Source organism: Sebastes umbrosus, chromosome 7 (genome assembly GCF_015220745.1).
Source record: "Sebastes umbrosus isolate fSebUmb1 chromosome 7, fSebUmb1.pri, whole genome shotgun sequence".
Classification (NCBI taxonomy): Eukaryota; Metazoa; Chordata; class Actinopteri; order Perciformes; family Sebastidae; genus Sebastes; species Sebastes umbrosus.
This window is the reverse complement of record NC_051275.1, coordinates 26,582,838-26,610,292: the sequence shown is the minus strand read 5'-3', so window position 1 is coordinate 26,610,292 and position 27,455 is coordinate 26,582,838. Positions and strand designations below refer to the sequence as shown.

Below are 27,455 nucleotides of genomic sequence, written 5' to 3'. Positions count from 1 at the left end.
AACTAATGTTTTAACATGGGCACTGACTATACAATTTACATCCTTGAATATTTGTAATGGTTCTGCACACAGAGATGTGGACTGAAAAGCAGGACTCAGAAGCAGGGAAGTTGGAAGCAATCAGTCTTTTACTTGGTAAGAAGATCAAGGTAGAGTTCGGCAACGGGTAATCAGTCAGCAAGGAAACACAAAGCAGGCAAGAGGCGGATGAGCTGAACTAGTACATTAGAGTATCTGGCAAATGACTGGGCAGAGAAAGCTGGTATATATGCAGGGGAGCTAATGAGGGCATGGGGAACAGGTGTTCTGGTGAATGAGGCGATCAGGTGGCTGGGAATGGTGGGAACACGCTGTGGGGCATGTGGGGAATGGCAGGTATGTCAAAATGACAGGCTGGAAAAACAGGAAAACGAGCAAAAATTTGCAAAAATGACTAAACATAGGCAGGCGTTGTGACAATATTCTTGTGCCCTCAGTGTTGCCTGCCTGTGCATCTCAGCAGGAGAAGCTCAGCCAGCTTAATTTGAAGCCACAGCCACTCCGCGGCCATAGAAATCCTCATCAAAGGCTGCCATCGTCCAGACACATCAAAGGGCAGACCTCTGTCTCCTGGCTGGGAAAAGGAAAATGTTTCTCTCTCTGTGTCTGTGTATATGTCTGCCTGCTCCATTCAAAACTCTGAAAAAAATATTTTTTATCAAACTCCTTTCATACAGAACCAAACAGACTTCCCTGTGCTAATGGTTTTCGCATACTTCTAGCCACTATCTGTGAAATATCTGCATTCACACATCTAAGAAATGTGTGAGGCTGTATGTGTTTGACATATGCGCTGTTTCTGCTCTAGGAAAATGATGGATGGATGAGTAGCTCCAATATGGGTTTCCTCCTAAATGAACTGCTTCAAACTGTTTAACTGAACTGCTCCAAACAAATTATCACCTTGAACAAACAGCAGACTGAAATACATCACCTTCTTGTGATTGGCTCACTTGCTCTGTGTGAAGCTGTATTACATAAGGTTTTGTAACATGTTCACTGCTGGATTTCTGGCGGGCTTACAGCTTTTGTGCAGACTAACAGTGCATTGGAAGATTCCCATGAAACCCACCAGGTCTTACGGGATGCAACATAAGAGCTGCACACGAAGATGAATGTGCACACAGAGAGTTAAATTACAAGCTTGAAAAAGAGAAAAGAAACAAATGGCATAAAGCACACACATAAAGCCTTCTGTTACCAGTGGGAGCTGTAAGGGAATGACGGCGGGGGAACCATTACAGTACCATGTAAGAGGATATTTGAATGCTTAATAAGATATAATTGCAGCAGGGTGTCGCCGTTGCTAAAGAGGGGGCAATGAGGTTTGCTTTTTCATCTTTGGATGTTGCTCTAGATGTTGGAGAATAAAAACATCACCAGGCAATCCAGAAAAATATGTGAAAAATATTGTAAAATAACCCATGCCCTGTTGCATTGTGTGTGTGTTCCCTCTGTGTGGGAGTTGTTTGAGCAGAATAAGGGGAGTCCGAGGATAGAGCAAGGATATGGAAAGAGCTTACACTAGTGTGTTGCACCAGAGTGAAATTCCTCCCACTTGCGTTTTTTTCTCCCTGTGACTATAATTCTCTTTCTTGTGCAGGATGTTTTATTCTGACTACACAGTTGTTAATGGCCTATGTGCTTCCTTCTTCGTCACAAGCATGCATTATTTAAAGGAGAAGGGAAGAGTATTAGCTAGCTATGGAAAGAGAAAGAACAATAGCTAGTTACTCTGTTGGTGCCGTGCCATTCATCAGCTTTTGCATGCTTTTCTTTCTTTGTTCTTTTCCTTTCATAATTTCCTCGTTGTCAAAAGGGCACATCAAACTTGGCAAAAGCTTAAACGGATAATTTTGTTGTGTGTTTGTCGGTGTTATTGTGTGTTCATGTGCACTGTTGGCTTGAGGTTGTGATGACTGATTATGTCTCTCGCCCTCTCTTTCTCTCCCCCATGCTCACCCACATGCACCTGCCTTGGGTACCTATTTCAATGCACCATTCAATGGCGCATTATATTCATCATCGTACATTATTCAGATTTGAATCAGGCACTGTCAGCCTTCTGACGATCCAGCTCCAAAATTTAATAGCTCGGACAAGAATAGCCTTGACAGCGCATTGCTCTGATTCTGTGAATTTCTATGACACACTGGACACCAAATGTAATGTCATGTTTCATTTTAGGACTGGTTGTACTCTGTAGACACTGGATGAATTTGATTACCCCTGTGACTTCTGCAGCGTTTTCTCTGTCGCTAGTTAATAGCTGTGGTGGCCTTCTTAATCAGTCTGCCGGCTGTTTTCTGCGATTGTGTCTTCCTGTGTGTGCATGTGTTTGTGTAATTGCAGTCTCCTAACACAAAGCTGACTCAGGGATGCTGTTAAGGTCCTGAGGACGCAATCATCCAATCCACGAGAAACCATTGGTTATATGCCTTTATAGGCTTGAGCAACTATTGTTAGATTTTAGGGTTTAGTACAGGGAGGCTTTGGGTTGCTACTGAGATGCAACCACACTTCACTGGTGTATCATTTTAATTAATTAATTCAAATTTAGACACGGAAAGTGGGCGACAAAGTTCTTGATGTTATCCCTCATGTTTGTTCCCCTATGCATGAAGCAGTTTTTGCCTCGAGCCTCAGTACAAGACAAGATTGTTGTGCTGATAATTAAAGGTTGCTTAAGTCTCCCTTTCATGATTAGATACACGACTAATCCAGTTTTCAGGTAGCTTGTGTGTCAGCTGTTTTACCCATGGCCATAAATCTGTCATTTTGTCACACTACAGCTGATACAGTGCAGTGTCACACGTGGTAAATAAAACTCTCCAATCCTCAGTTGCAAAGTAAATGTGCAAAATAATGACACACTCACACACTCTCCTACAATCGCTCATGCATGCACACATTATCTAACAGGAACATGTTGTTCTTTCGGCCATATTATGTTTATTCCCATGAGAACACACAGACAACAGATGACATTCCAGCAATGAAAGATGATCTCTCGCTAATGAAAAACGTATTGTTTAGCAAATGGAGTACATAGTAAGATGCTGAAATGTCACAGTGAAAATAAATACATTTATTGGACAAAAAAAAAAACAGTTTAACATTGAATTGGGGAGTGGGAGATTTTTTTTCTGATAATATATTGTAGAAATCTCATAATTTGCATGCCTAGAAAATACCCTGTATTTCTAACTGTATTAAACTTACTCAGCAATGAGACGCATAGGGTTTGATTCATGCATGCAAGCTCTGACATGTGTCCTTTCAAAGAAAAGTCAAGAAATACTGTAGGCTATGGCCCTCACAGGACAAGTGTCAGCTTCCAAAACAGTAGTCACAAGGGCCATAAACTATATCAAGCAAAAGACCCAGGGGTGGTTTGTGGAACAGGGCCAAAGTGCAGATTGAACCAAGTGTGTGTGTGTGTGTGTGTGTGTGTGTGTGTGTGTGTGGACAGAGAAGGCTTAAAATCATGAGGTGACTGCTGAAGATGAAGTTTGGAGGAAATAATTACAAACAAGGCAAATATTGCAGGTGATGAGCTGGCCAGATACTAAACTCGTGAGATTAGACAGAAAACCTGCTCCCATCTTCAGTCGATTCAACTTTTATGTAGCTGGAAAACATCAAAGGTTGTATATCGTTTTAAATATTTAAAACAAAAACAAAACAAACATGGTTTACACGGAGTATTTCACTTTGCTTGTGTAGCATTTGAAATATTCATGTGCGTGGTGTGTAAAAATCGAGAGCATTTCAAATAGCAGTTGAGCATTGATGTTTCATATAAATATTTGAATCTACATTTGAATGTCACTTTTAAGTATGACATGCCCGGAGCGGGGGCTAGGTGGGCGGTCAGGTCACTGTGGAGTCATCTCATGGGAAATTGTGCTTTACCAAGAAAATTAATGTTTTAGTTGCTGCATTGGTAAGGGGAATTAAATCTTTAACTATTCAAGAGGTTTTCAAAATGGTCAGTCAGTGGCATATACATCTTTTTACCAGCATTTGCCTACTTCTCATTGTTAATTTCAAACCCTGAAAATGAGTATAAAATGAGGTACTAGCTGGTTTCTTTTGGGTCAAGGCTCCCAGTATGTTGGGGGCGCCAATCAGACACACAATGATGGTATTTACGACAGTACAACCATGAGGAAGGTGTGAACAAAGAAATTTTGATTGTGGTTGCCAGTACACATGTCCTATGTTTTCTCTTGCCTATGCGAACTAGAAGCCCTATACTTTTCCTCCTGGGTGAATTAGGTTTCTGACACAGAATAATAACAACACTGACAGAAAAAAGGAAATAATAATCTCTCACGTTTTTAAAAAATGGTCATAACAAGGTTCCATTATCACTCAGAAGCTGCTGTCTGACACATTAGCTGAGTTATGAGACTGATATTCAAATGAAGCTGAATCAACACACTCTAAAATGAGAATATTGGAGTATCCACAATAAGCCCATGGTACTCTGTCATGGCTACCAGTTTCAACTCAAGTTTACATTATACAACTTACAGCTGTTGCAGCAGTAAGTGGTCGTTGCGATTATAAAAAGACAATCTGACCACCAACCTTTAAGTGTAGATATAGATACTGTACGTGTGTGTCTGTGTATGTGTACTTACGTGTCTACAAAACCAATCTATACTATAGATTGACACTCTAGTAGAGGAGTATTGCATGAGTCGGGGGCTGGAGACGGATGTCTTGTATCTCCGAGCATTGCAAAGGAACAAGCTGGCCATTGACTAAATTAAGCATTATATTGTCCCGTCCTCTTGTCCAGTCTCTCCTGGGTTTTTTGCTGATGTGGCCGTCAGTCACATCAGTCAGGCAGTCCATCAACAAGAGGCGGATCCTCCAAAGCAGCAGCTGAACCATTGGTCTCTCCTCTGTCACCCCCTGAATCTCTCTCCTCCTTGTCCTCATCTGGGCTGAGTGGGTCCCGTTCAGACAGGCGGTCAAATGTACTATGCGTTTTGGGATCAGGGGTGAGGAGTGAAAGCTGAGGCAATAGCGGCCCCTCCCGAAGCTTAGCAGCTAGCTCCTTGGCGCTGCAGGTGGGGGTGTTGGTCTCGTAGATCTCGTGGAAGTTGTTGTAGTCTACTTCGTAGAAGCCCTTTTCCAGGGAAAGAACCGGCGTGAAGCGGTAGCCCCAAAGCACCTCTGTGTCCAGGTAGGAACTTCGTGCCTGACATGTCATCCCTATTACAGGTAGGTGTATGAGTCCACATGCACACACACGCACAACCAGAGTGGAGAGGTAAACAAACAAACACACACACACATGGAAAGGGGTGTAGGGAGAAAGAGAGGCAGCATCAGTTAATAATTTATCGTCATACAGAATCTGTGCAGAAATGGCTAAGACCTGCAAAGTGTTTCCTCTAAACCTCCATCGTGTTTGTGAAAGCAATTAAACGCCACTTATCTAAATATATAGGTTAGTAGAAGGTATGAGCTGTTTAGCTGATAAATTACACGCCAAATTCACACAATGGTTACTCTTTGCGGATAAGCAAGTCAGAAAAAATCTGGTAGCCCAATCTTGCAACTGTACTTGCTTTGAAAATGGAAAGAGAGAAAGATTTGGCTTCTAGTAGCCTGATGTTAATGCTAAAGGCACAGCTTTACTGTACATTTTTAGTAAACTTGGTCATTAAATGTGTTGGTAGTGTTAGATATGAATGTAGAAACATTGCACAAATCTATTTTTGGTTTGTAGGTGTCACACAGGTGTAACTTGATGATGGCTCTGTTCCATTAAGTGTCCCAGGAAGCCTTTGTAGCATGCATGCACAATATCTGGACCCGGAAATTGTTTAATCTAGACACAACCCATTCATTATTACTGTTATTAATTGCATATGTGTTTTTCCTACAATGAAAAAGGTGTAGCAGGGAAAGCTGAACTGCAGATAGTTAGCCAGCTAATGGCTTATTGTGAAACAAACATAAAGAAATAAATACCGAATAGGAGTTACGATACACACAATGAATCACAAATGTAAAAGCCCATTGTTACTGTAACACTGGTTGCTCTTAGTGTTAAAGATAAACTTCTAGTTGCTGAATTAAAACTACTTTCGGGACGTGGTAAAGCAAGAGCACAGGGACAGCGTCTTCACTAATCTTAGGCCACTTTAATGTTCATCTCCGCAGTTGGAAAATTGAACACTAACAACAAACATCACCTCATCATCACATCAGTCCGCCAAGCCTAACCATTACTAAAATAACAGGCAAGGTGCACCATGTTATGTAGTTCCCCATCAAACTTAAGGAAAAGATTAATTGCATTAATTGCATCTTGTAAATTATTTAGACCTGAGAAGGTAATCTACAAAATAAATCTTCACAAAAATAAATCTCATTTTACATTCTTCCATCTCATGTTCCCATTTTAACGATTTTGAAAAATTATTCAAATTTTGACTTTACTGTAAGGTATGAATCTTTAGGTATTTATCTTTAGGTCTAGCCTAACAAGAGGTGCTCTAATTAGCAGTTAGCAAGCTTCTCTCTGGTGGATTCAACATTAGCATAAATAAGATGTTGAATCAATATTTGAAAAAACATGTGTACACTGCCCTTAAGGGCAAAACAAATGACTGTCTGAGTTGTGAAGAAAGAAGAAGAAAGGTGAAGAAATGGAGACAGACAGCGCTACATGTGCGACACGAAACTAAAGCGTCACTCTCACCTAGAAACTTATAATTGTTATTTTCCATTTCTTGCTCACTGCTTTCTGCTTTCACAAGACCACCGCCAAACAGGTGTATTGTGCGGCTAATGGATAATTTGCATATAGCTATTAAAGTGGTCACAAGCTAACCAACTTTTTACAGCCACCTTTCAAGCCTACAGGGGGTGAGAAAGACAGATATTGGGTAGAGTATCACTATAAACTGGAAACATCTGTCTCTAGTTGCTTTGCACTTCCAGCTGTTTAGTTACATAATGCTCTGCCTCACTGTAAATGCAAAACATTACCAATAACATCAAGCGTGTGTTCTAAAATAGATGTAGATGCCAAATTGATATGGTGTCTAATGTCACGGTGAGAGGAGGGGCTTCTGCACCTTTTCTTCAGCTTTCCCTCTGGATATGAGTGGCCTAGTTTCCACATTTAACTTGTGAAATGTTTGTTATTTCTGTGACTGGATCATCAAAGACAATATAGCGTCTTTTTGTCCCTATGAGAAGGATTTTCTATAGTGTCTATTGAGGCTGTTGGCATATTGTCTGATGTGTTGGTTTTAAATTCTTAGTTTAGCTAATACTTTGGAGTCCATCAGTCCAAATACATTAAGTTGTGTTGTGAAGATCTATTAGCATTTTGTTCTATTAGCATTTAAAAGCAGCCAGTTCTATTTTTATCTTTATTTTTTTTCAGTTTTATCACAATTCAAGAGTCCCAGGTGCCTTTGACTTAATACTTCTAGATATCATAAAAACAGGAAGACGCTTCACATTGCATTGGTATAGTGTTGATTGTTATGATTTTGAAAATACATTTAGATAGTTGTCACTTCCTGAGGGATTTGATCATTCACAAAGACAAAAACAGAAAATTCCACCCCACATCTGCCACACATACACTCATATTTTTTGAATACAGCAACTGTATCAGTAATACTACAGACTATTTGAAGACACACTTTCCATTTTTCACTACCAACAGTAGCAAATATTGTATGGTAATGTGTCCTGCTTTCCTGTGCTGCTGAGCTCTTGGCTCCTGAGCGGTGAATTGACTTTTTCCCTCTTGCATCTGTGGTAAAAAATACCTGTTTTATATGTTTTATACATTTGGTTGAAAAAGTGTGCTGCAGGCTTGAGCGTGCGTAGGAGACACTTGTGCTGTGATGTGTTCATGTGCTTCAAGACCTGACAGTTGGCAGATGAGCAGCAGCCATCGTAATAAAAGAGGTTACAGAATTCACATTATTCTTCTCACGACAACCGTGTGTGATTTTATGGCTTTCATTTTCTGAAAACGCAGCTTGCGACTGCACTCATGTTTGGCAGCTGAGATTCAGGTTTCGATTGTAGGCCTACACATCTTCACACCAGCACATGAACACATCACACTGCGATTTTGTCCTGTTTTTATTTTTATTTTCATTATGGAAATACAACTCAACTAAACTCATTACTATGTCCAGCTGTGGTTCTCCAGCAACAAACATTAAAGGGGAACACCACCTAAATTAAGAATTGCATTGTTGTCAGTTGTGAAACAGAAAATGTACCCATATACCCAGAACATTTCCCCTGAGTGCTTTCAGTGTCATCTACTGTATATCATCTTTCCTATTTCAGTGTTTATGGAGCAGTTCCACACTTTATTCCCAGCTCAGTCGCCAGAAAAAATGTTGGCACTCGACGTTTTCTGCAAACCACGGATATGTTGAATGTCAACATTTCTGAAACAAAAATAAATGTCATGAATACGTTTCATGTCAGCCTCTTATCACGCTTGCAGAAACGCAATGCCACGTGGTTAGCGTTGTGAAACTATTGGTTAGGCTTAGGCAACAATTAAAGTTAGAAAAAAGTTCATGGTTTATGTTCAAATAATAAACGTAACGCAACAACCATAACAATGCAACAAAACCACTATAGTTAGGTTTAGGAAAGAACTACATGGTTGGGCTTAAAAACTACTATGTTTGAACAGTGAAATTGACACTGAACGTTGTGAACACGGGACACGAACAAACAGCTGATCGTAACGTGATGCACAGGACACAACTTCTCCTGGATGAAAGCCTTGTGTTTGTTGGAACCATCCACCTCCCCTTCCTCCTGCCTGGTGTGTGTCTTTTTGCTCTTTAAACTACGTCACTTGCTCTGACCGAATGCAAAAAAGTTGACATTCAACGTATCCCTGGTTTGCAGAAACATCCAATGGCAACATTTTTTCTTGGCGACTGGTGTGTTATACCCTATGACATCACAAACACTCTAGTTTTTTTGATTTGGGAGAGAGTTGTTCATGTTTACTAATATTCTTTGGACTGTCTTAAACCATAGGAAAAACGTATGCATTTTGGAAATGGATGTAGTTCCCCTGTAAGCACACAACGGTGTGAGTTTTGTAGTTTCTGGCATTGCAAAAGCTATAGCTGGGCATTTTCACATCATGTAAACACACAGCAAACAGGATAAAGCATTCAAAAGCACCAGCATGATCTTTGAATATCCTGTAAATGATGGACGAGTGAAGTCATCACTCTGTAGCCAACACACCTTTCTCACACCAGACACTTAGACGTGTCAAGTGTATTCCTGCTTTCCATTTAGGTGTGTCAGTTTCAGGGTCGTAGTATTGTGCATGCTGGTTTACTGACATACCAAAATGGAAAATCATTTATGTTATTAGTTACACCTTTGCTTTAACCATGTGGATACATCAGAACGTCAGAACGTCAGAACGTTATATCACGTGTAACTGTTGCTGCTTCTCAGGTAGCACGTCATAAGGTCTTATGACCACCACCCCAGCATCCACTTGTAAACTCTGACTCTATGTCACCCCAGGCGTTTTTGTCGCCACTCCCCAATGTCTGCCTTGTTTAGCTTGACAGGCAGTGACAAGGTCAGAGCCTATACTTCAAATATTATTTATGTCTGCTGTGAATTTTTTGTGAATTTCAGAATTTTTTTGTTGGACAATTTTGTATTAGAACACACCTAACCTGTACATATTACTGTTCAATTCCTATCGATTAAAGATGTGGTTTATGTCAAAAGAAAAAACATATTCATAACAACATAATTTTGCGTGTGTGTTTTGTTTGTTTTTATTACTATTCGTAGTATGCCCTTATGTTTTGTGGCTTAAGGCTTTCTGTACATGTACCCATGCCCTGTGCTGACTAAGCTAAGAGTTGGCATGCAACCTGTACAGTGGCAACAACTCAAACGTGATTTATTCAGGTACCAGGATGCTGAGGGCTTGTCTCATGACAAGTTTTTTTTTTTTTCGTGGACAAATGAAATCTGGTTAGGAACCTCCTCCAACTACAAGGACAGTCTGGGAGGACAGAGGGCATACAATGACACTAAAGCAGTCTGTCAGTATTCAGTTGAACATATGCTAATCTAAACAAAATTTGTAAGCTTTGCAGGCTTAATTTGTAAATTATGAAACCTTACACAAACATACGAACACCAGCTAACAAAAACAAACAAACAAAACTATAGCCGTGACGCACATTGCCCAGAGGTGTCAAAATTGAAAAAGATGGAGCACATGAACATGTCTTCAGTACGTTTCCAGTTAGAAACTACTGCTGTTGTTACTTTTAGGTGTAGCATGTTAGACTGAAACTGCTGAAACTTGTGGAAATGTGTCTCTCTAACTGTATGACATTGGCTGGGCCTGGTTGTGATTGCTCTGTATCAATAACTGTGTTCATATTTTAAATAATAAAAAGAAAGCATATTGGTAACCGATCAGCAGTAACAGTGTACAGTATGTGTGTATCTGAAATCTTGACCTCTAACACTATTGGCGTTGAAACTAAATATGTCCATATTAATCTGGCTTGATGGAGCAGGCTTTAGTTTATACATAAATAATTGAATGTATAGGAAACAGGAGACAAATGAGCCATAAACCTGCTATCTTCATAGACACTTCAATAATGAAAACAAGGTTTGTTGTCGGCAACACTGACAAGCATGCCCTCGCCTCTGGCACAGCAGAACAAGTACCAGAAACGGGAACTGCAGCATAATCACGTTTCTCAAAAAAAAGGTAAAAAAGAAAAAAAAGTAAGTTAACTAAGTTTATAGAAGAACTCTACAACAAAAATTAGATATAAAAAAATAAACAGGCAGAGTGCATAAACATCTTGAGTCTCGGGATCCCTCGGCTATTTGTAGACAGCTGTGATAACACAGAAAACAGTTTGGTTGCTGCTTACATGCTCACAAATGATTAACACATTTTTCATCTAATAAATCCCTTACCACTTGAAAACAGGGTTACTGACGGTAAAACTTAATCTTTTATGATAGTATATACTGAGCCTCTGGGCAACAAAGTGCACTTGTGAATGAATTGTAGCTTTCCATTATTTGCAATTCTTGTATTTGTACTTGATCTCTAAATTTAAAGCAAAGTGGAAGTGAGAAATGGCAGATTTGAGGAAATTAGTAATGAAATAAAAAGTGCAGATGGATTAGTAAATTAATTATTTTTTGCTTTAAATAAAAAGTGTCTCATGGTCAATGTGTGAGAGGTGACAGCTCTGCACAACATGTTTTCTGTAACAAGTTACGGTGCCTGTAGAGTTCAGAGTTACGTGCATAGCTCAAATTTTATGCACGTGGTATTTCGAGCCCTGGCTCGTGAGGTTAGGTTGCTTTTGATCTAAAAATATTGATCTAAAATATGATGAATATGAGTTTGATTGCATAATTTTATAGTGTTGTGACATTTTATAGCTGCTCTGCATTCATTAACCGAGAGAGTTTAATTGAGTGTATCGCATGTTGTTTCTATTTTATGTATTTTCATTAGTGCAGTTGAGCTGTGCCATCAAACAGGAGCTAGGCCAGAATGTTCTTTAGAAAGTCATCATCTTGTTTTACTTTTTATTCCAAAATGCTGTGGCAGTAGCTGAGAAACAAATGCGGTTAGAGCCTGACTCACAATTACGCTTAAAACCACAGGCTGGATGTCAACGGAGAAAAACAAGTGATGGCCATTAAAGAGAAAACCACCCACTCATCTGTCACTTCCAAACTCGGTGACAGCATCCAACTCATGATGTGGTAAATATTTTGTTTAATAGGGAGTTTTTAATCTAGCGTATATAAAGTCTGAGCAATTCATGGACATCACCAGATGCTGGTTTTAATCTTTCTCAATCTGATTGAGTTTATGAGATAATTACTTGCTTGATATGAGCCATTAATGTTTATTTTCCAACTTAAAACATGTAAATGATGTTTGTACTGCATCTCTCCCCCCTGGCGTTACTCCTGGAGATTTTAGAATATTATTATCCTGTTGGATCGGATAAAAATAATATTTTTTTTGCATACCACAGCATTGGCCACCTCATTGATATATAACCACACTGACAGCAGATTCATCACTTTTAAAATAGGAAGTGGGGGAGCTTATTCAGCTATAAATTTGCATGTTGGTGACCTTATGACCTTTATGCCTCCATTAAAAACACATGAGTATTATCAATGAAAAGCAGGCTTTACTCAAACCCCAACAGTTTGGGGTCTTGTTGTTAGTACCACCCTGACTTCCCCGTGTGTTTCAAGTGCAAGACTGTATTAGTTAAAGCTGACGACAAAATCAGAACACAAATGTTAAGATGGCAAAAGAAGAAAAAGGGTTAATACTGTAATTGAGCTATCCTTTAATTCCCTGACTTACGCTCTATAACCTGTTTAACAAGTCTCATTAAGGTAAACAGTGAAGGAAGTAGGGTAGGGTTACTGGATGGTCGGATTGGTCCGTTGCCTAGCGGTCAAGGACGGTGACGACATAGCCCCTGCATGATGCATGGTCTCTGCCGGTGAAGCGAAAGGTGATTTAATGTCTGAGTCAAGTATCCAGCAGCGTGAGCAGGATGCATGACGGCTACTGGTGCTTTGGTTGAGGGAAAGAAAATTAGATAAATAAATAAATCAAAAATGAAATAGAGCAGAAATGTTCAGATGTATACAATGCCATGCCTGATCGCATTAGGGAGCTTGGTTGTTTGAACGAGTTTTTAAAAAGACAATCGTGTGAACAAGACTAAACAATCCTAATCAACCAGTGTGTCTCATTTACTGATGATAATCAATAAAGTAAATTAATAGCATGTTTAATGCATTGTATTTAAAATGAGTCTTTGAACAAAGACAATAAACAATGCAGCTTAGGCATATAAACAATACTTCATTTAGCCAGCATACCACAGAAAACACATTAGACATATTAACAGCTAGCTGTGGTCCATCATGCTGTAAAGGTTTCTGTATTCATCACATTATTATTATGAATGACAAGGGGATTGATGTTCCACGCAGGGGTTTTCAAAAATGACAAAACACTAGCTTCGAATATTATAAATTGGGTGTTTTTGAAAATCCCCTTGTGTGATGAAATTGACGTTACAATCTGCTGTTTTCTTATTTTGATTGTTGAGTAGAAGATGCTATATTTTCCTCTTGTAGCCTTGAATACAGTCTCATACTGGAAATAAGGAGCTTTGTGGAACTTTACAGAAACGCCCGTCCGCCTCCTAAACGTAACCAGCCTGGAGCACTTTTCAGGACTGCTTGGCCTTTACCCAAAACAGACCAGCAGTGTGGGTAGCTATACTTCATTCATTTTGAAATAAACAATATCAAAGACATAACCTTGAAGTAGCACCAGTGGAAAAGCACGCCGCAATGAGTGCAGAGAAACATTTGCTAGGCGGTTGTGGTGTGATTAGCTTTCAATCGTCTGCGTCAGTTGAAGTGTAATAACTTGAAAATGTGTAGAAATGATATGCTGATGTAGACAGAACTACGGTTGTAGGAGTCATGAAAGAAACAATTGCCACCTTCCTCAAAAACATTTGTCAGCTGCTGAAATAATAAAATCCACATTAAAACTAACTTTGAAGTGACATGCATTAATATTATTTATGTCTCACTTAGAGAATGTATTATCTGTTTAGTTAGTCTCTTTGTCTTTCCATCCATTACAATATTATCTTTTGCAATCTGCAGCACTCACAGGTACTCACTCCCGCCCTTCCTCTCTTTTAAGCAATTCATCTTTCCATCTGAGCCTCTTCTCTCTTTCCATCCATTTATCCATCTTACCATCCCTCCCACTCAGTTTACTTCCCGCATCCAACATTTCATCAATCTCCGTCTCTGTCTTTATCCATCTACGCATCATCCACATGGCCTCCCATTCCACCTTTCCCCCCTCCCTTTATCATCCCCCCCCCGCTTCATACCTGTGGCCTCCACCATGCCCTCAAGGATAACCACAATCTCGAACTCCTCCTTCTCCATTTGCGTCAGTGTCATCTCCCAGAAAGGGCTCTTCTCGTTGATCTCGTGAGAGATGATCAGCGGCGACACCAGGAAAAGCCGGTCGTCTCCCGTGTCAAAGCCGATGTTGATGTCAGTCTGGTTGAGCGGGATGAACTCCCCCTCCTTGGTCTGCTGCGAGCGGATCAGCTTCGCTCGGATCGATGCCTCCACGATGTGAGAGTTCCTCAGGTCCCCCACCCGAAACATCAGGCACATCTTGTTGTCTCGCACCGATATGACAGCGTTGTGCGAGAACATGAGGGTCTCGGCGCGGTTCTTTGGCTGTGAGATCTTGACAAACATGCAGCCCACCATCATGGCGTTAACAATGGAACCCAAGATGGCCTGCACCAAAAGCAGTATGATCCCCTCAGGGCATTTCTCTGTGATTACACGATAACCGTACCCAATGGTGGTCTCTGTTTCAATGGAGAAGAGGAAGGCTGAGACAAAACTGTTGAGGTTCTCCACACAGGGGGTCCAGCCCTCCTCATCGGCATGCACCAGATCCCCACGGATGAGCGCTATCAGCCACCACAGAAAGCCAAAGAAAAGCCAGTTGACTATATAGACCAAGGTGAAAATGAAGAGGCTAAGACGCCAGCGTAGGTCCACCAGCGTAGTGAACAAGTCACTGAGGTATCGGTAGGTCTCTTGCACATTTCCATGATGAACGTTGCACTTGCCGTCCTTCTGCACGTATCGCTGACGTGGCTTCTTCGCCGGATCAGAAATCAAGTGGGTTCGCTCTGTCGAGATCTGAGCCTCCCGCAAGTGTTTAGGAAGTTTCTTCACCTAGAGGAAAGATAAAGAGAGAGATGGGCAAAGTGAGGGGAAGGAGAGTGAAAGAAAGCAAACAAGCAAAGACAGAAAAAAAGATCGAGAGAGAAGTTTTTCTCCACATGGGTGTACTTTAAAGGAGCCACTTTGATTTCTTTTCATTAATATTGTCTCTAAAGCTAGATCGAGTTTGTATCGGAGGATGTAGGTGTTAATCTTTTTAATGAGATTTTCTTCCAGCCTTTTGCAAAAGCACACTGCTCTGTGCTGCTGGCGGCAAGGCAAATAAAATTATGAGCCGTTATAAAGTCACTGCTCTGTGCTACTCCACAATGACATTGTAGGTGTCAGTGTACGCGCACATATACAGGGAGAAAGAGAGAGTAAGGACACAACAAGAACACAAGGACGCTCAGGTCTTTGTCTATGTTGGCGGTGCTCCAGCGAGGCGATCTGGCTCCACAGCTGTGCCCTGCCTCCCTCCCTGTCCCCTGTGTTCCCTCCCCTCGCACCCTATGGGACATTGGCAGGCCTGGATAGGAACAGATCCTCCATCCTTCCCCAACAGACCCTTATGGCATCCTCAAAAAGAGGATGGGCACACACACTTATCAAGAAACATACATGCAGTATTCTAGACAATGTAGTCCAGCAGGATGCTGTTGCTTATCCCTCTTTTTGGACCCATGCATACATACAGACAGAAAGAAACACACATACAGGAGGAAGGCACCTTTCAAACATACCAAGGACACTTTGGCAGCACACTGACACTTTCCAATCTGACTTGATAATTGAAATGCATTGTGTCGAGGCAAGAAAACACCTCCCATGCCCTCTGAATCTCTCGCTTCTAAGAGGACACCTGGGTTCCATCTCGCCCTGGAGCCGTGCTCGCGTCACCAGAGAAGTAACGTCCTATTGTGGTTACACCAACTGCTCTAATGCTCTATCACAGAGACGATCACTCTCCCAGTTCAGCCGGGGAAGGACATCTAAGGTACTACAATATCCTTGCAGTGCTTTCGATTGAAGAGCCTGGATAATAAAAGCTGTCAGACGGATTTATTCAGGATGGTTTCCTGGAGATGTCAGGTGCTGTTTCACTGCTGTCCTGTGTGTGTGTGCACACTCGGTCAGACCTGCATGTGCAGTATTGAGTTTTCAGATATCGATTTGAAGTGATCCCTGTTTAAGGAACGTTTTGACAAAGAAGAATTGAAAGACAATGCTCATTGACCGGCATTGCAATTAGTAGCCTGATGACGATGCATTCACTAAATGTCAATGGGCTCCCTCATTACCAACTGTGCTCAGGGATATTGGATCAAATATAGAGTCAGAACACAGTCTGCCCACCATTCCTTAGAGTGAAACTTTCTACTGACAACATCAGTTAATATACACAGTCGTTGTTAATGACTGCTTTTAAATGAAAGACAGCTAAAACAGGCTCATTCATTTCCACACTTTGGGGTGGGGCTAATTCAGTGATAGATGAAGCTGTCACCAGCACTGCCGTCTAATCTTTGGCCTTTGTAGTCAATATGGTCTGTGGGGGTGATGGTCGATAAACAAATTCATTAGTTCTCTCTGCGTGGCAGGAGTAAGTGGTGGGTGTTTTCTCTCATTGAGTCTTTCTGGCTGCGCTTGGGTAGACAGCGTAAGTTCCAATCAGCTGGGAATCAGGACGGATAACCAGTGCAGCTCCACCATCCGTTATTGGGAGCGAGTGGGGTGTCTTTCCCTTGGCTCCCTATCTCTACTGCCAAGTAAACATATTTACGTGAACTAAAGAAACTGGCTTGGTTCCACTTTATGGGGCTTGATCGATAATCTGTACTGCTTATTTAATCTATAAAGTACGTATAATGTATATCAAACAGCCTTTTTATCCTACTAATTCCCACTATTCTTGGAAACAATCAGTCTGGTTTTCTTTCTCACATCGCTCTGTTCCTTAATCTTTCCCATCTCTCTATATCTTCTCCATCTTCTTCTCTCTCTCTGAGCCACCATCATCACCATGCCGCCTCTCTCTCACATCGCCTCTCTCATCTCTCACACTCTCTCTCCCTGCTGTGGTGAGTGATCAGTAAAGTGTCTGACCAGTAGTGGCTGTGCATCTGTACCTGTGCAGGTGTGACTCCTATCTCCATGTTGTGGTCCATGAGGACTCGAGAGTCTCCTGCCATCCTCAGCTGAAGCTCAACACCTGTAAGACATGAAGAAGTACGATAGTCAGTTGAATTTAGGCTCTAAAACATTTGTGTTCTTGTAATGAGCATTTTGTTGCAGCAGCAGAGTAAGCCTCAGATCATTGCTCACCAACATTAAAATGAACCAATACAACCAAGAATAAAGGTCAAAGCTACAGTGCCCTCAGTGCATATACAAGCTTGATCCATTAGGCCTTTCAGCCTTTCAGCCCTCAGCTATCCAAATTACACATTCTCTTTGAGAAGTGCATACATTACGTCTCACTAACAATGTTGTGCTGATGTATAGTGCAACCCCCTCGGGCATATTATTTCTCACCTGTCATTTAAACTGGTTAAATTTGTCAATATGTCAATAGTTGCAAGCAGGTGTAATTAGAACCCGCAGAAATCCACGAGGGCAGTTTGATCTATAAGCTTTAGAATGTCAAATCTTCAACGGAGTAAGATGTTTGCATTTGTATTGGTTGTAATATTTTGTCAAAATAGTCGAAAATGTTTTTGCTATACAAGTATATACTACAGGGAAGTATAGCAGGTGGAGGCTGTTGTTACTGCTATGGCATCCCACTAAAGAAAGAGTTTAATTTATTAACTACTTATGGACTTTAACCAGAATCAGGTAAACTATGTGCTCTTATCAGCTCATTCAACAATAGAGGCAAAGTTTAACTTTGGAAAATAAAAGAACTGCAGAATTCACAAGCCTCAAATCATTGAAGATTAGGTGGTGTTTGAGACCAAACTCTTTTACTAGAATTGCACTTTTCCACTTATATATTATGATAAAAATCACCACAATGCAATAAATCATGAGCTTATGAATGATAATCATATGCAAACAATTAAATCTGAAGATGAATGGTAGCTGGGGCTACAACACAGCTCTCTCACATCCATAATGTGGTCTGTCAAAAGTGTTGATGTTTTTCCCCCAAAAACCATATCACAACTAAATTCTAACTTGTACTTTAATATATTATCCATGTGCACATAGTGTATTGTACTTTCATCCATCAAAAGGGACCATTTCCAGATGTCATCAATCCAACTTTTATGCTTTTTCACTGAAATTGTTCAGTTCAACTCTCCCACCACAGTAATGGTGGTATCACTGGAGGACACATAAATCAGCCTGCCTGGATTCCGTTTTTTATCAACATAATAAAACATAATTTTTTAGCCACGCAAGCAGCACGGTCAGTCAGTCCACCACTTTGGTCCAGACTGGAATATCAAGACAACTATCACATGAATTGCCATGACATTTTGTACAGGTTTCCATGGTCCCCAGAGGTTGAATCCTTCTGACTTTGGTGATCCCCTGACTTTTCCTCTGGAGCCATCATAAGGTTGACATTTGTGGTTCAGACTGAAATATCTCAACATCAATTTTATGGATTGCCAAGTAATTTGCTACAGACATCCATGGTCCTGAGATGATTATCTGTAAACACTGATATTTCATCTGGTGCCATCAGTTTGGTTATGACCCTCAAAACGAATGACATTCCCACCAGCTTCAGCTGTATATTTTGTGTTTAGTGCTAATTAGGAAATGTTAGCAATACAGGTGGTGAACATGGTTAACATTGTACCTGCAAAACATCAACATGCATTGCCATTATGAACATGTTAGCATGCTGATGTTAGAAACTGTGCTCAAAGCACCGCTGTGCCTAAGCACCGCCTCACAGAAGCTTGACAATGTATATATCTTGTTTTCTCAACAAAACGCACAGTTGTGATACAATATCTGCTTGTGGCAACTAAAGAATGATTCATGCTTTTTAAGCATTCACAGCGAGTCAGGACGTGTGCTTTCATTGCTTGAAGCTAACCACAAATGGGACTGAGGATGTGACAACTTGCATACGGTACAAAAAAGTAGCACTCCCAGGAAGCAAAAGAAATCAGTTGCAGCCTACATGAAGTTTTTCTGCGAGACAGGGTCGGCATATCATATTCATGAATACAGCACCTGAACAACCATTAATTAGCAGTCAATGCATTTGCAGCTTACCCTGTAAAAATATATACTGAATTAAATATTAACACATAAATATTAAAATATTAACTCATAATTTAAGTTCAACTCACAACACATATGTATATGGTGAAAAAACATAAAAAGACAGAAAGACAGAAAAGCTAGTTCCATCTGACAGTACAACTATGATTAACCATAAGAGAAAAATAAAACATATACGGTATTAGCTTGCACAAATATAAGAAAACAGGATGATAAAGGCGCAGCATTTTCTCTGCTGGAAGACCTAAGTAAAGGATTAGCTGTTAACGTCACATGGGAGATGACCCAGTGTCCACTGTTGGCTAATTTGCCTGTACAATGAAGCAGGCTCAGCTGCAGTGTTTTAACGGTGTCATTTCCCAAAGAGCAGGCTCATCATTGCCAGAATCGCCACTTGCTTCGCATAAATGTACCCACACGCAGACACACACACACACATACACACACACTGCTCTCACGCTGCTCCACCACGGCCACACTGCTCTTCAGATCGGAGGAAGTGATTGCTTTCTTAATCAGCTGGAGACAGACAAATAAATACTTACTGTCAGAAAATCCAGTGGGCTCTTGTACTTTACATTTAATCTAATATAAAATGAGTGTACATATTACCTTTGTGGTTGTTTTTAGCTCCAGTGGAGCGACTAGGTGATGTGCTGACAGTCTACACAGTGTGTGATGTGATTTTAAAGAGTATTTCTCTGCTCCCAAAACAGGTATTTTTAAACATCTGTTATTTGAGGTCCAAAGTGACAGGAGAAGTAGAAAAGGAACGCTTTCAATTGTCTCCTGAATGATGTGGGATTTAATAACAGCCACTGCTGTAGTTATAGAGGGGAGTGGGGGTGTGAGTGTGAGGGGGGAACCTCAGATAAAGCCCTAATTTTAGCAGCAATCTTACAACACCTTTGGAGCTCCACAAGAGGCAATTAACTTATAGAGCCCCCGGGTGTCGTTTGGAAATCAACTACTTTTAATTTACTAAAAGAACAAGGGATACACGGTGCCTTATAACCAACCAAGCAAAAGAACATGGGTAAATTACGGTTGCAGCCGGTTCCTGACCTTAACAACATCTGACATTTCTTTGTCATCTGTCTTTGATGTTACTCTATTTGATCGCTGACAAGCAAGGAGAGGGAATGCAAAGGCGAGCGTGGAAAAGTGAGAGGACCGCGTCACAAATCAGATCCACACAGGAGCATAGTGTTGACATTGATGGTCCAAAGCAAAGGGCAGAGTGACGTGACAGGCATCTGAGCAGGGAAAAGACAGACAGACGAACAGCAGAGGCGCGGGACGCACACACAGTGAAAAACCTTGCTGAATACATTAAAGGGGTTGCAAGGTCTCGCTTTCTGACTCATTTTAGGTTCTCTCATGAATTAAACATGGCTCCCTGGAGATTTGTGAACCCCAGACCTGTGTGTATTTTCAGCGAGGCTGTGATTGCGGTGACTGTTCGCAGCAGCAGACTCAACAAGCCCGAATGAGAGGTGTTCGAACATGGATACCAGCCGGGGTGTTTTATCTTTGCTCTTTAAGAGGGTAACAAGCATTTATCTTGTTACCGGGAGAGTGACAGGATGCTTTGGCTGAATTGTGTTTGTGTCCTGATAACAAGAGCACTCATCTGTTGTGCTTAAAGCCAAAAGGGTACTAGTAAACCAGGGAACTTGCTTCCTAAGGGATATCTACAGGACATATATTTTCCTTATTTGCTGACGCTGCATGCTGTAAACAATAATCTGCACAGAGCACAGCAAAATGTGGCTCTTTTCCTTCTAACCTGTGGCAAGCTCTATAATTTTCCCCTTGGGTCTGTATCGTACCGAATAGCACTTGCTTCATGATTTAATTTTCTACATTTTCAGAACTTCAGAAACTTGTGTTGTCAGCTCTGTGTGCAGTTCTGAAACGGAAGGAGCTGAGCCAAGAGCGGGTTTTTCATCAATACTGCTCTAATAAAGCCTTTGCAACAGATTAATTAGCCGTGATATAATTCTCACTTGATCAACATAATTGTAAACAGTTTAATTCTGTGAATTACTTTTTTAATTCCCATTATATGGAGGCAATCAATTTTGTTTTTCTATCTGTGGAAGAACACGATTTCCTGCTTGAAATTTGCACAGACGTGCTTGTTTTGCAAATGCTGAGAATGCTGCTTCGCATCTCCACAACTTTTCAGGAAAAACAAAAATCAGCAGTATTCTTCTTATATTTATCTAAAATTCATTTCAGTAACCGTTCTATGGTCTCTCGCCTGACAATAGTGCTTATGTTTTCCCTGCTCCTCTTTTGGGTTGCGACCCAGCATGCCGCCGAGCATGACAGGGTTACAAATGACAGTAAGATGTTGCAAACTCAGCAGAATCTCCTAGTTTACAATACAAATTTGACTATTGGTGGGCACTCATCCATAGATTTTGAGGTCATCGCTTGCAGTTTTTCTGTCGGTTCATCAAATACAATGCTGACACGGGAAAGACAGAGAAAAATAGGCAAAAAAAGAAAGAAGAAGGAAGAAAAAAGAAAGATAAAAGTTGCAGCAGAGCTGAGCTTTTAAGTAGAGAGTATTGAAACAGCAACTATATTTACCGAATCACTGCATCCGATTGATATCTACACTGGTACAGTCGTTCCAGCTTATCTGCTGTCTGTGCTCCTGGAAGCACTAGAACTTTCTATTTCCTTGATTCCCTGCCCTCCATCACTCCTCCCCCTTGAGTGAAAGCAAAGAGTCATGGCTACCAGGCCTGTGATGATTATGTCCCGGGCTAAGATTGGCCCATAAACTAACATGGCTACATCCCTATCTCTGCTCACTTATGACACTTTGAGGTTGTGCGGGTCAAATGACTAAAAACGTCCCCAGCTAGTTTGGCTCCAGGCCCAGCAAACACACACTCACACACGCACACACATACACACACACACACACACGGACACACACACATCATACCATCCCTCCCTCCCATTTTCCCATTATGCCCGATAGTGAGCTGAGTGTATCCAGTTGTGTCCTTCTCATGGGTGACCTTCTCTGGAGTGACACTGCTGCACCGAGACGTTCGACTCACACTGGAGAAACAATTTCCCTAATGATATGTCCAACTCTCTCTCTCTCTCTCTCTCTCTCTCTCACATACACACACATCTCCCTCTCTGGCTGTCCCTCACTCAATCTCCTTCTTACAGTACATTTTGCGCACCCTCTTAGAAAAAAAGTACAGTTGGTCAAGACAAGAATAGCAATTTTGTTGCTGCACGTTTCCGATCTGCCTCGCTACTCCACTAATATGAGTATTTTTTTGTTAAAAAGTGATAGCCAAGATTTGACATTGCTGTTGAGTGGAGCTTGGATGGGATTAAAACCTAACACCTACCGTAGCCAAATAACACCCTCTTCAACAGATGTGATGGAAAGAGACAGAGGGAGAGAGACGTGAGGTGTGTGAGGTTGGGTGGCTGGGCATGCTCCCCAACACCCTGTTTCTTCTTCTTATCAGGCGTTTCTGTCAGGCTCTTGATGTGATTTACTGCCTTAGATCCCACATTCCCTATAGGACACTTCTCTGTCTCAGAGGGCGGTGATAGCGGAGCAAAAGAACAAGTTGGAATGAGATGAGCATTAAATATATGATTTCACAATAATATTATAAAAAACTAATCTGTTAATTGTTTATAAATCAGATCCACTTATACGAATCCTCTGCATCAAACTGGATCCTACTGTAGGGCATTTGGTTCATTAATCCTCACTGTAGAGGACAGGAGAGCAGGGGAGGATGACAGGATGGGAGGCCATGAGCAAGGCGGGGCGGGGCTGCAGAGCAAGGCAGCGCATGGCGAATGCTGGAGGAGCCAAAGGTCAAACGGTCTTGATTGGAATTCCTGACATGCTTCACTGTGTCCCCGTGCTTGTCCCTTTGAGGAGCCTCCTTCTCTATAGTCATCACATACCAAGTCAGAATGAAATGAGATTACGAGCTGCATGGTGAAAATCTTCAGACCAGCTTGCTTGGCAAAGCAGCTGAGTAACGCAGCATATGCTTAGTGCGTATTTTGACAAGGTGTGCTTTAGTCATGAGCTTAAACCCGTCTTGCTGACAGTAGGTGATGGTGTGAATAGCTGTAGAAATGTGAGGTAAATTGGTGTTAAAAAAAAAGTGCCCAGCAACCATTTCATCTTTAAAAAAACAATATTTAAAAGAAGAAGCATGTCGAATAAGAAAACAATCCATGCTGTCACTTTACTGGCCCCGATAACCATACAGTATTTCACTCTTCTATTCGCGTTAATGAGCTGCAAATTTACGGGGATGTGCTTCCCCTGGGTGATGGATGCTCACGCTTCATAGATGCTTGATGTGGTGGAGACCTGGATGTGTTCGCTTCCTACATCTTAATGATACTACAGTTCTCTCAAATGCTTAAAATGAAGTGTATGCATGTATTGAATGTCCTCTATTTGCATTGCACGTGATGCTAATTTGTCCTTGCACCATATGCACATTACACATTTGTTATACTGGCCAATTAAAGAGACTGTGATGGTAGTGTATTTGGTTTTAAATTATATAAGAAATCCAAATCAGCCATCACGTACGATGTGATACTTACAAGTGCATACATGTTCACCAAAGGGATCTTGTAACACAATACACGTATACTCTCATGTGATTAAGTTAAACTGGCCTGACCTGAATGCTTATCAGGTGGACACGAGACATCAACGCATCTCTGCCATCGTCTCTGCCATGCTTAACAAAAGAGTCCCCATGAATAAGTATAAGGGATCCTCCTTTATTAAGATAACTCCAGATACAGTCTGTTTAAGCCCCACTGGCTAAGCCAGGAGCAGGAGACACTGTAAAACTTCCATTTTATTCCACATAACCCGCATCTGACTGATAAGAACATGAGCTATTATATGGAGATTCTTGAGAGCCAGTTAACCTGGCCATGGGATGTATGCACTGTAATGCATTTTCACAGTTATAATCTGTGACATATTACACTTAATCGTTTTTCTGGTTGGCAGGTAGTTGTGCTACATAAATGATATTCCTTCCAAACCACCTGAAAGGTAAAACGTTGTTGCAGAAGAGCACACTGACAGAAGCTAAGCACAAGTTGACCTGAAACAAGCAGCCATTTTTACTTTTTTGTTGATGATTTTACAGAAGACAGCTGCATGAAACCCCCAAGAGACAGCAAGCTATATCTTCTGCCCTTATCTCTTATCTAAAACGGGGGACTCTGGAGGTGTGTGCATTGTGTATTTATATACCCTTTCATGACCATTTGTGTTGGTATTGGAGGTGAACTCTAAAACAGTCATCTCTTTGCCAAACACAAGGTAAAGGTTTGTTTGTGCTGCATGTAGGCCGGAGCAGCAGCTCCATGTAAACTGTATTAACTTTATGTGTGCCAGGACTGTAGGGGGAATACATGCGTTGTGAAGTCGTTGCCAAATCAGTGAGTGGGACGCACCATAAATCTGGTACAAAAGCATTGTAGGTGACTCTTTCAAATACAGTAGACACGGGGGCTTGAATTTGCATCGGTAACAGATTTATGAAGGCATAAACAGAGTGGTTTTCATTGGGGGATGACAAGATTGTGTATGAAATATTATGCTGCTTATCTGTTCCAAGCAAATATACCAAGAGATTGTATTGCATACATATACAGCTCACACAGTGCAAAGGGCTTTTAAATTATACAAAAAGTTATTTTCCAGAGAGAGGGAAGTGTACAAACTAGAACTAAAGGAGAATATGTTGCATAAATTAGACATCTTCATGTAGGTCTATCAGCAGCCCTACAATAAATGCTGTATTTTTATGCGGTACGCTGACATGCTCACATTTTCCAGGGCACTAAATACAAAAAAAATCTTCACGCCTGGCTAAGCTCTTGACACAAATGTGCCGCTGCGGTATTAGAGAGTGTGGATCTGCTTGAATAACGTAGCTTTCCCTACATCCCCTAGAGACACCCAGTCTTGACTAAATAAACAGATCCAATTAATTATTCACAGTGTCTCCTCTCCTGAGATCTTCTCCTCAGATCCTGCGGAGCATTACATCTGCCCTTTGCCCTCTTTTGTCCACTTGATAGTGAGATCAGGACATGGCTAATAACCAAGCAGGAGGAGGGGTGGGAGCAAGGTACACAGCGTTGAGTCGCAGCTACAATGATAGAGCTTTTATTAAGGTCAAAAGGCCACCCATCAAAAACCATTAACTTTTAGCAGTTCACACTTCCCCCTACACTCTTAACCAATCATGGCTCAACCAGCTGTGAGGGTCGTGGTATATTACTGTGATAAAAGTAGCAAATAGACAGGTTTTGCTGCAGAGGCAGTAAAAATCAGTGTCCGAATGAGCTTTCCCTTTCGCTCTAATGGGTTTGAGTCGAGAATGTACCATGTGTAAAAATGTGCTTAATGATGAGAGGAGAGATGGCTTGCACTTGCCAGAGAACATATATATATATAAAAAAATGATGATTGAGTCCACTCGCTGCCTTGACGCTGTTTTGACATTCCCTGATGAGACAATGCCAGGAAGGACAGGAGCTTTGGGGAAACTGCGCTCGATTAATGTGGCTGTTAAGCCCACTGCATTGTCATCAAAGTTTTACAGCAACAACTCTCCAGATGTGCGTCCTGCGGAGTGCACCGATCTGGAGCTACAGTAGAGGGGTGTACATCAGACATTAAAGCAAGCAGCCCTAATCCTCAGCCCTGAGAGAGTGTTTCAAAGGAATCAATATAAATGATTTCCTCTCAATGCCTACAAAATTCATGAAAACGCTGCCAACAGCTATCACATCGAGTCCGTCGCTTTATCTCCCGCTTTTATTGAGGGTATAGTAAGAGCTGCAACATGCTGTGCTGCGTGCTGGTGGAACAATACCCCCTCCTCCACACATACACACACACACACACACACACACACACACACACACTTACAGTAACACACATATAGATGCACATTGAGTCCAGGTTTGCTCCTGCTGCTGCTGCGCTTGTAAAACTCCTGCATTGCACTGAGAGAACTACGGCACGGCACACGAGTAAACAGCAGGAGTGTTGACAGGCTTTTCTCTGCTTGCGTCAGAGAAATCCATTGCCTTTTTGATTACCCTGCCCCCGCCATGAGGGCAAGTAGATGCATGGCGATGATCTATGTATCACTGCAGTGACATAACATGCAAGAGGCAAGATGTGATGATAAAGGTTGTAGCTGATGGAGGAGGGTAATCCAGACACTTTTCCCCATCATCACTTTCCTTTTCCTGCTCTTTGCTCTGGAAGTGTCTTGTATTGTCTCACATCTTCTCGTGCTATCTGTCCTCGTCTCCCCGTTTCTAGCTATCTGACTCTCATAGTTTCTGTTCTTCCTTCAAGTAACGCACACTTTTTATTTGGCGAGCCACTCCAGATGGGATTTGTGGCTGTGCAACGACACACATAATGCAATCACAGCATGCGATGCCATCCACAGACAAATTGAGAGGACGCAGCTTGGACGTGGAGCCACGGTCGTATACCATGCATCAGCGGCTTTAAAAACCTCCCATTTCCTCTCTTGCCTTCCTCTCTCTGTCTTTTCCTGTGCCTTTTCTCCATCAAGCCGTGCACGAAGCTTACCTTCAGGTCTCTGCAGGAGTTGCTGGCAGGCTCCCTTCGAGGCATTTCACAGCTGTTCTTCTCACCAGGACTGCGCACTCCCTTCCTGGCTTTGTTCAATCAACAACAGCCCTCCTGCCTCTCTCCTGCCACCCAGCTCCTTCTGCTCTTCACCGCTCTCTATCTACTCCTGTGTGAGAGGGGGGTCTGTCTGTGTGCATGTGTGTGTGTGTGTGTATCTGAGGGGAAGAGGGAGAGGGAGAGAGAGAGAGAGAGGCAGTCAGAGTGGGTGAAAGAAGAGATGGAAAGGATGTAAATATGTGCGCTCTCTTGAAAGCTCCTCTCTTCTCACTTCCACACATAGATTGAACCTTTTGTCTCGCAGGATTTGTCCTTTATAAGAATGTTTGTTTATGCCTATTTGCACAGAGCATCAGCATATGTATGTGTGTGAATCCACCACATGGCTCCCTTCTCTCTGCTGCAAAGGCAATGATATGTGTAGGCAAAATATGCAAGTCCAGTGTACAGTGAAAAGAGAGATGAGAGTGTGTGTGTGTGCGTGTTGTGGGTGCCGACAGGGAAAGAGCAATGGTGAAGAGGAGTGGGGTGTAATCAATTGCTCTAAAACTGCAGGTGAAGACAAAGCCCCAAGGGT

General features: G+C 41.6%; 1 protein-coding gene across 1 annotated transcript; it reads right to left on the bottom strand.

Annotated features, from left to right (window-relative positions):
• Positions 1–110: 110 nt before the first annotated feature.
• kcnj5 (potassium inwardly rectifying channel subfamily J member 5) lies at positions 111–27,092 on the bottom strand. Its single transcript, XM_037776200.1, has 4 exons — positions 26,819–27,092; positions 17,034–17,116; positions 14,043–14,916; positions 111–5,268 (listed from the first exon to the last, which is right to left on the bottom strand). Exons 2-4 carry the CDS (start codon positions 17,094–17,096, stop codon positions 4,889–4,891), a joined length of 1,317 nt encoding a protein of 438 aa, XP_037632128.1. The 5' UTR covers positions 17,097–17,116; positions 26,819–27,092; the 3' UTR covers positions 111–4,888.
• Between the last annotated feature and the right edge of the window lie 363 nt (positions 27,093–27,455).

Excerpts from the sequence above, each read along its gene's own strand:
- kcnj5 (XM_037776200.1), bottom strand. The coding sequence starts at position 17,096 with ATGGCAGGAGACTCTCGAGTCCTCATGGACCACAACATGGAGATAGGA. Across the intron at positions 14,917-17,033 it reads TAGGAGTCACACCTGCACAG|GTGAAGAAACTTCCTAAACA; the intron begins GTACAGATGCAC and ends TCTTTCCTCTAG. Across the intron at positions 5,269-14,042 it reads GGGCATGGTGGAGGCCACAG|GGATGACATGTCAGGCACGA; the intron begins GTATGAAGCGGG and ends TACCTGTAATAG.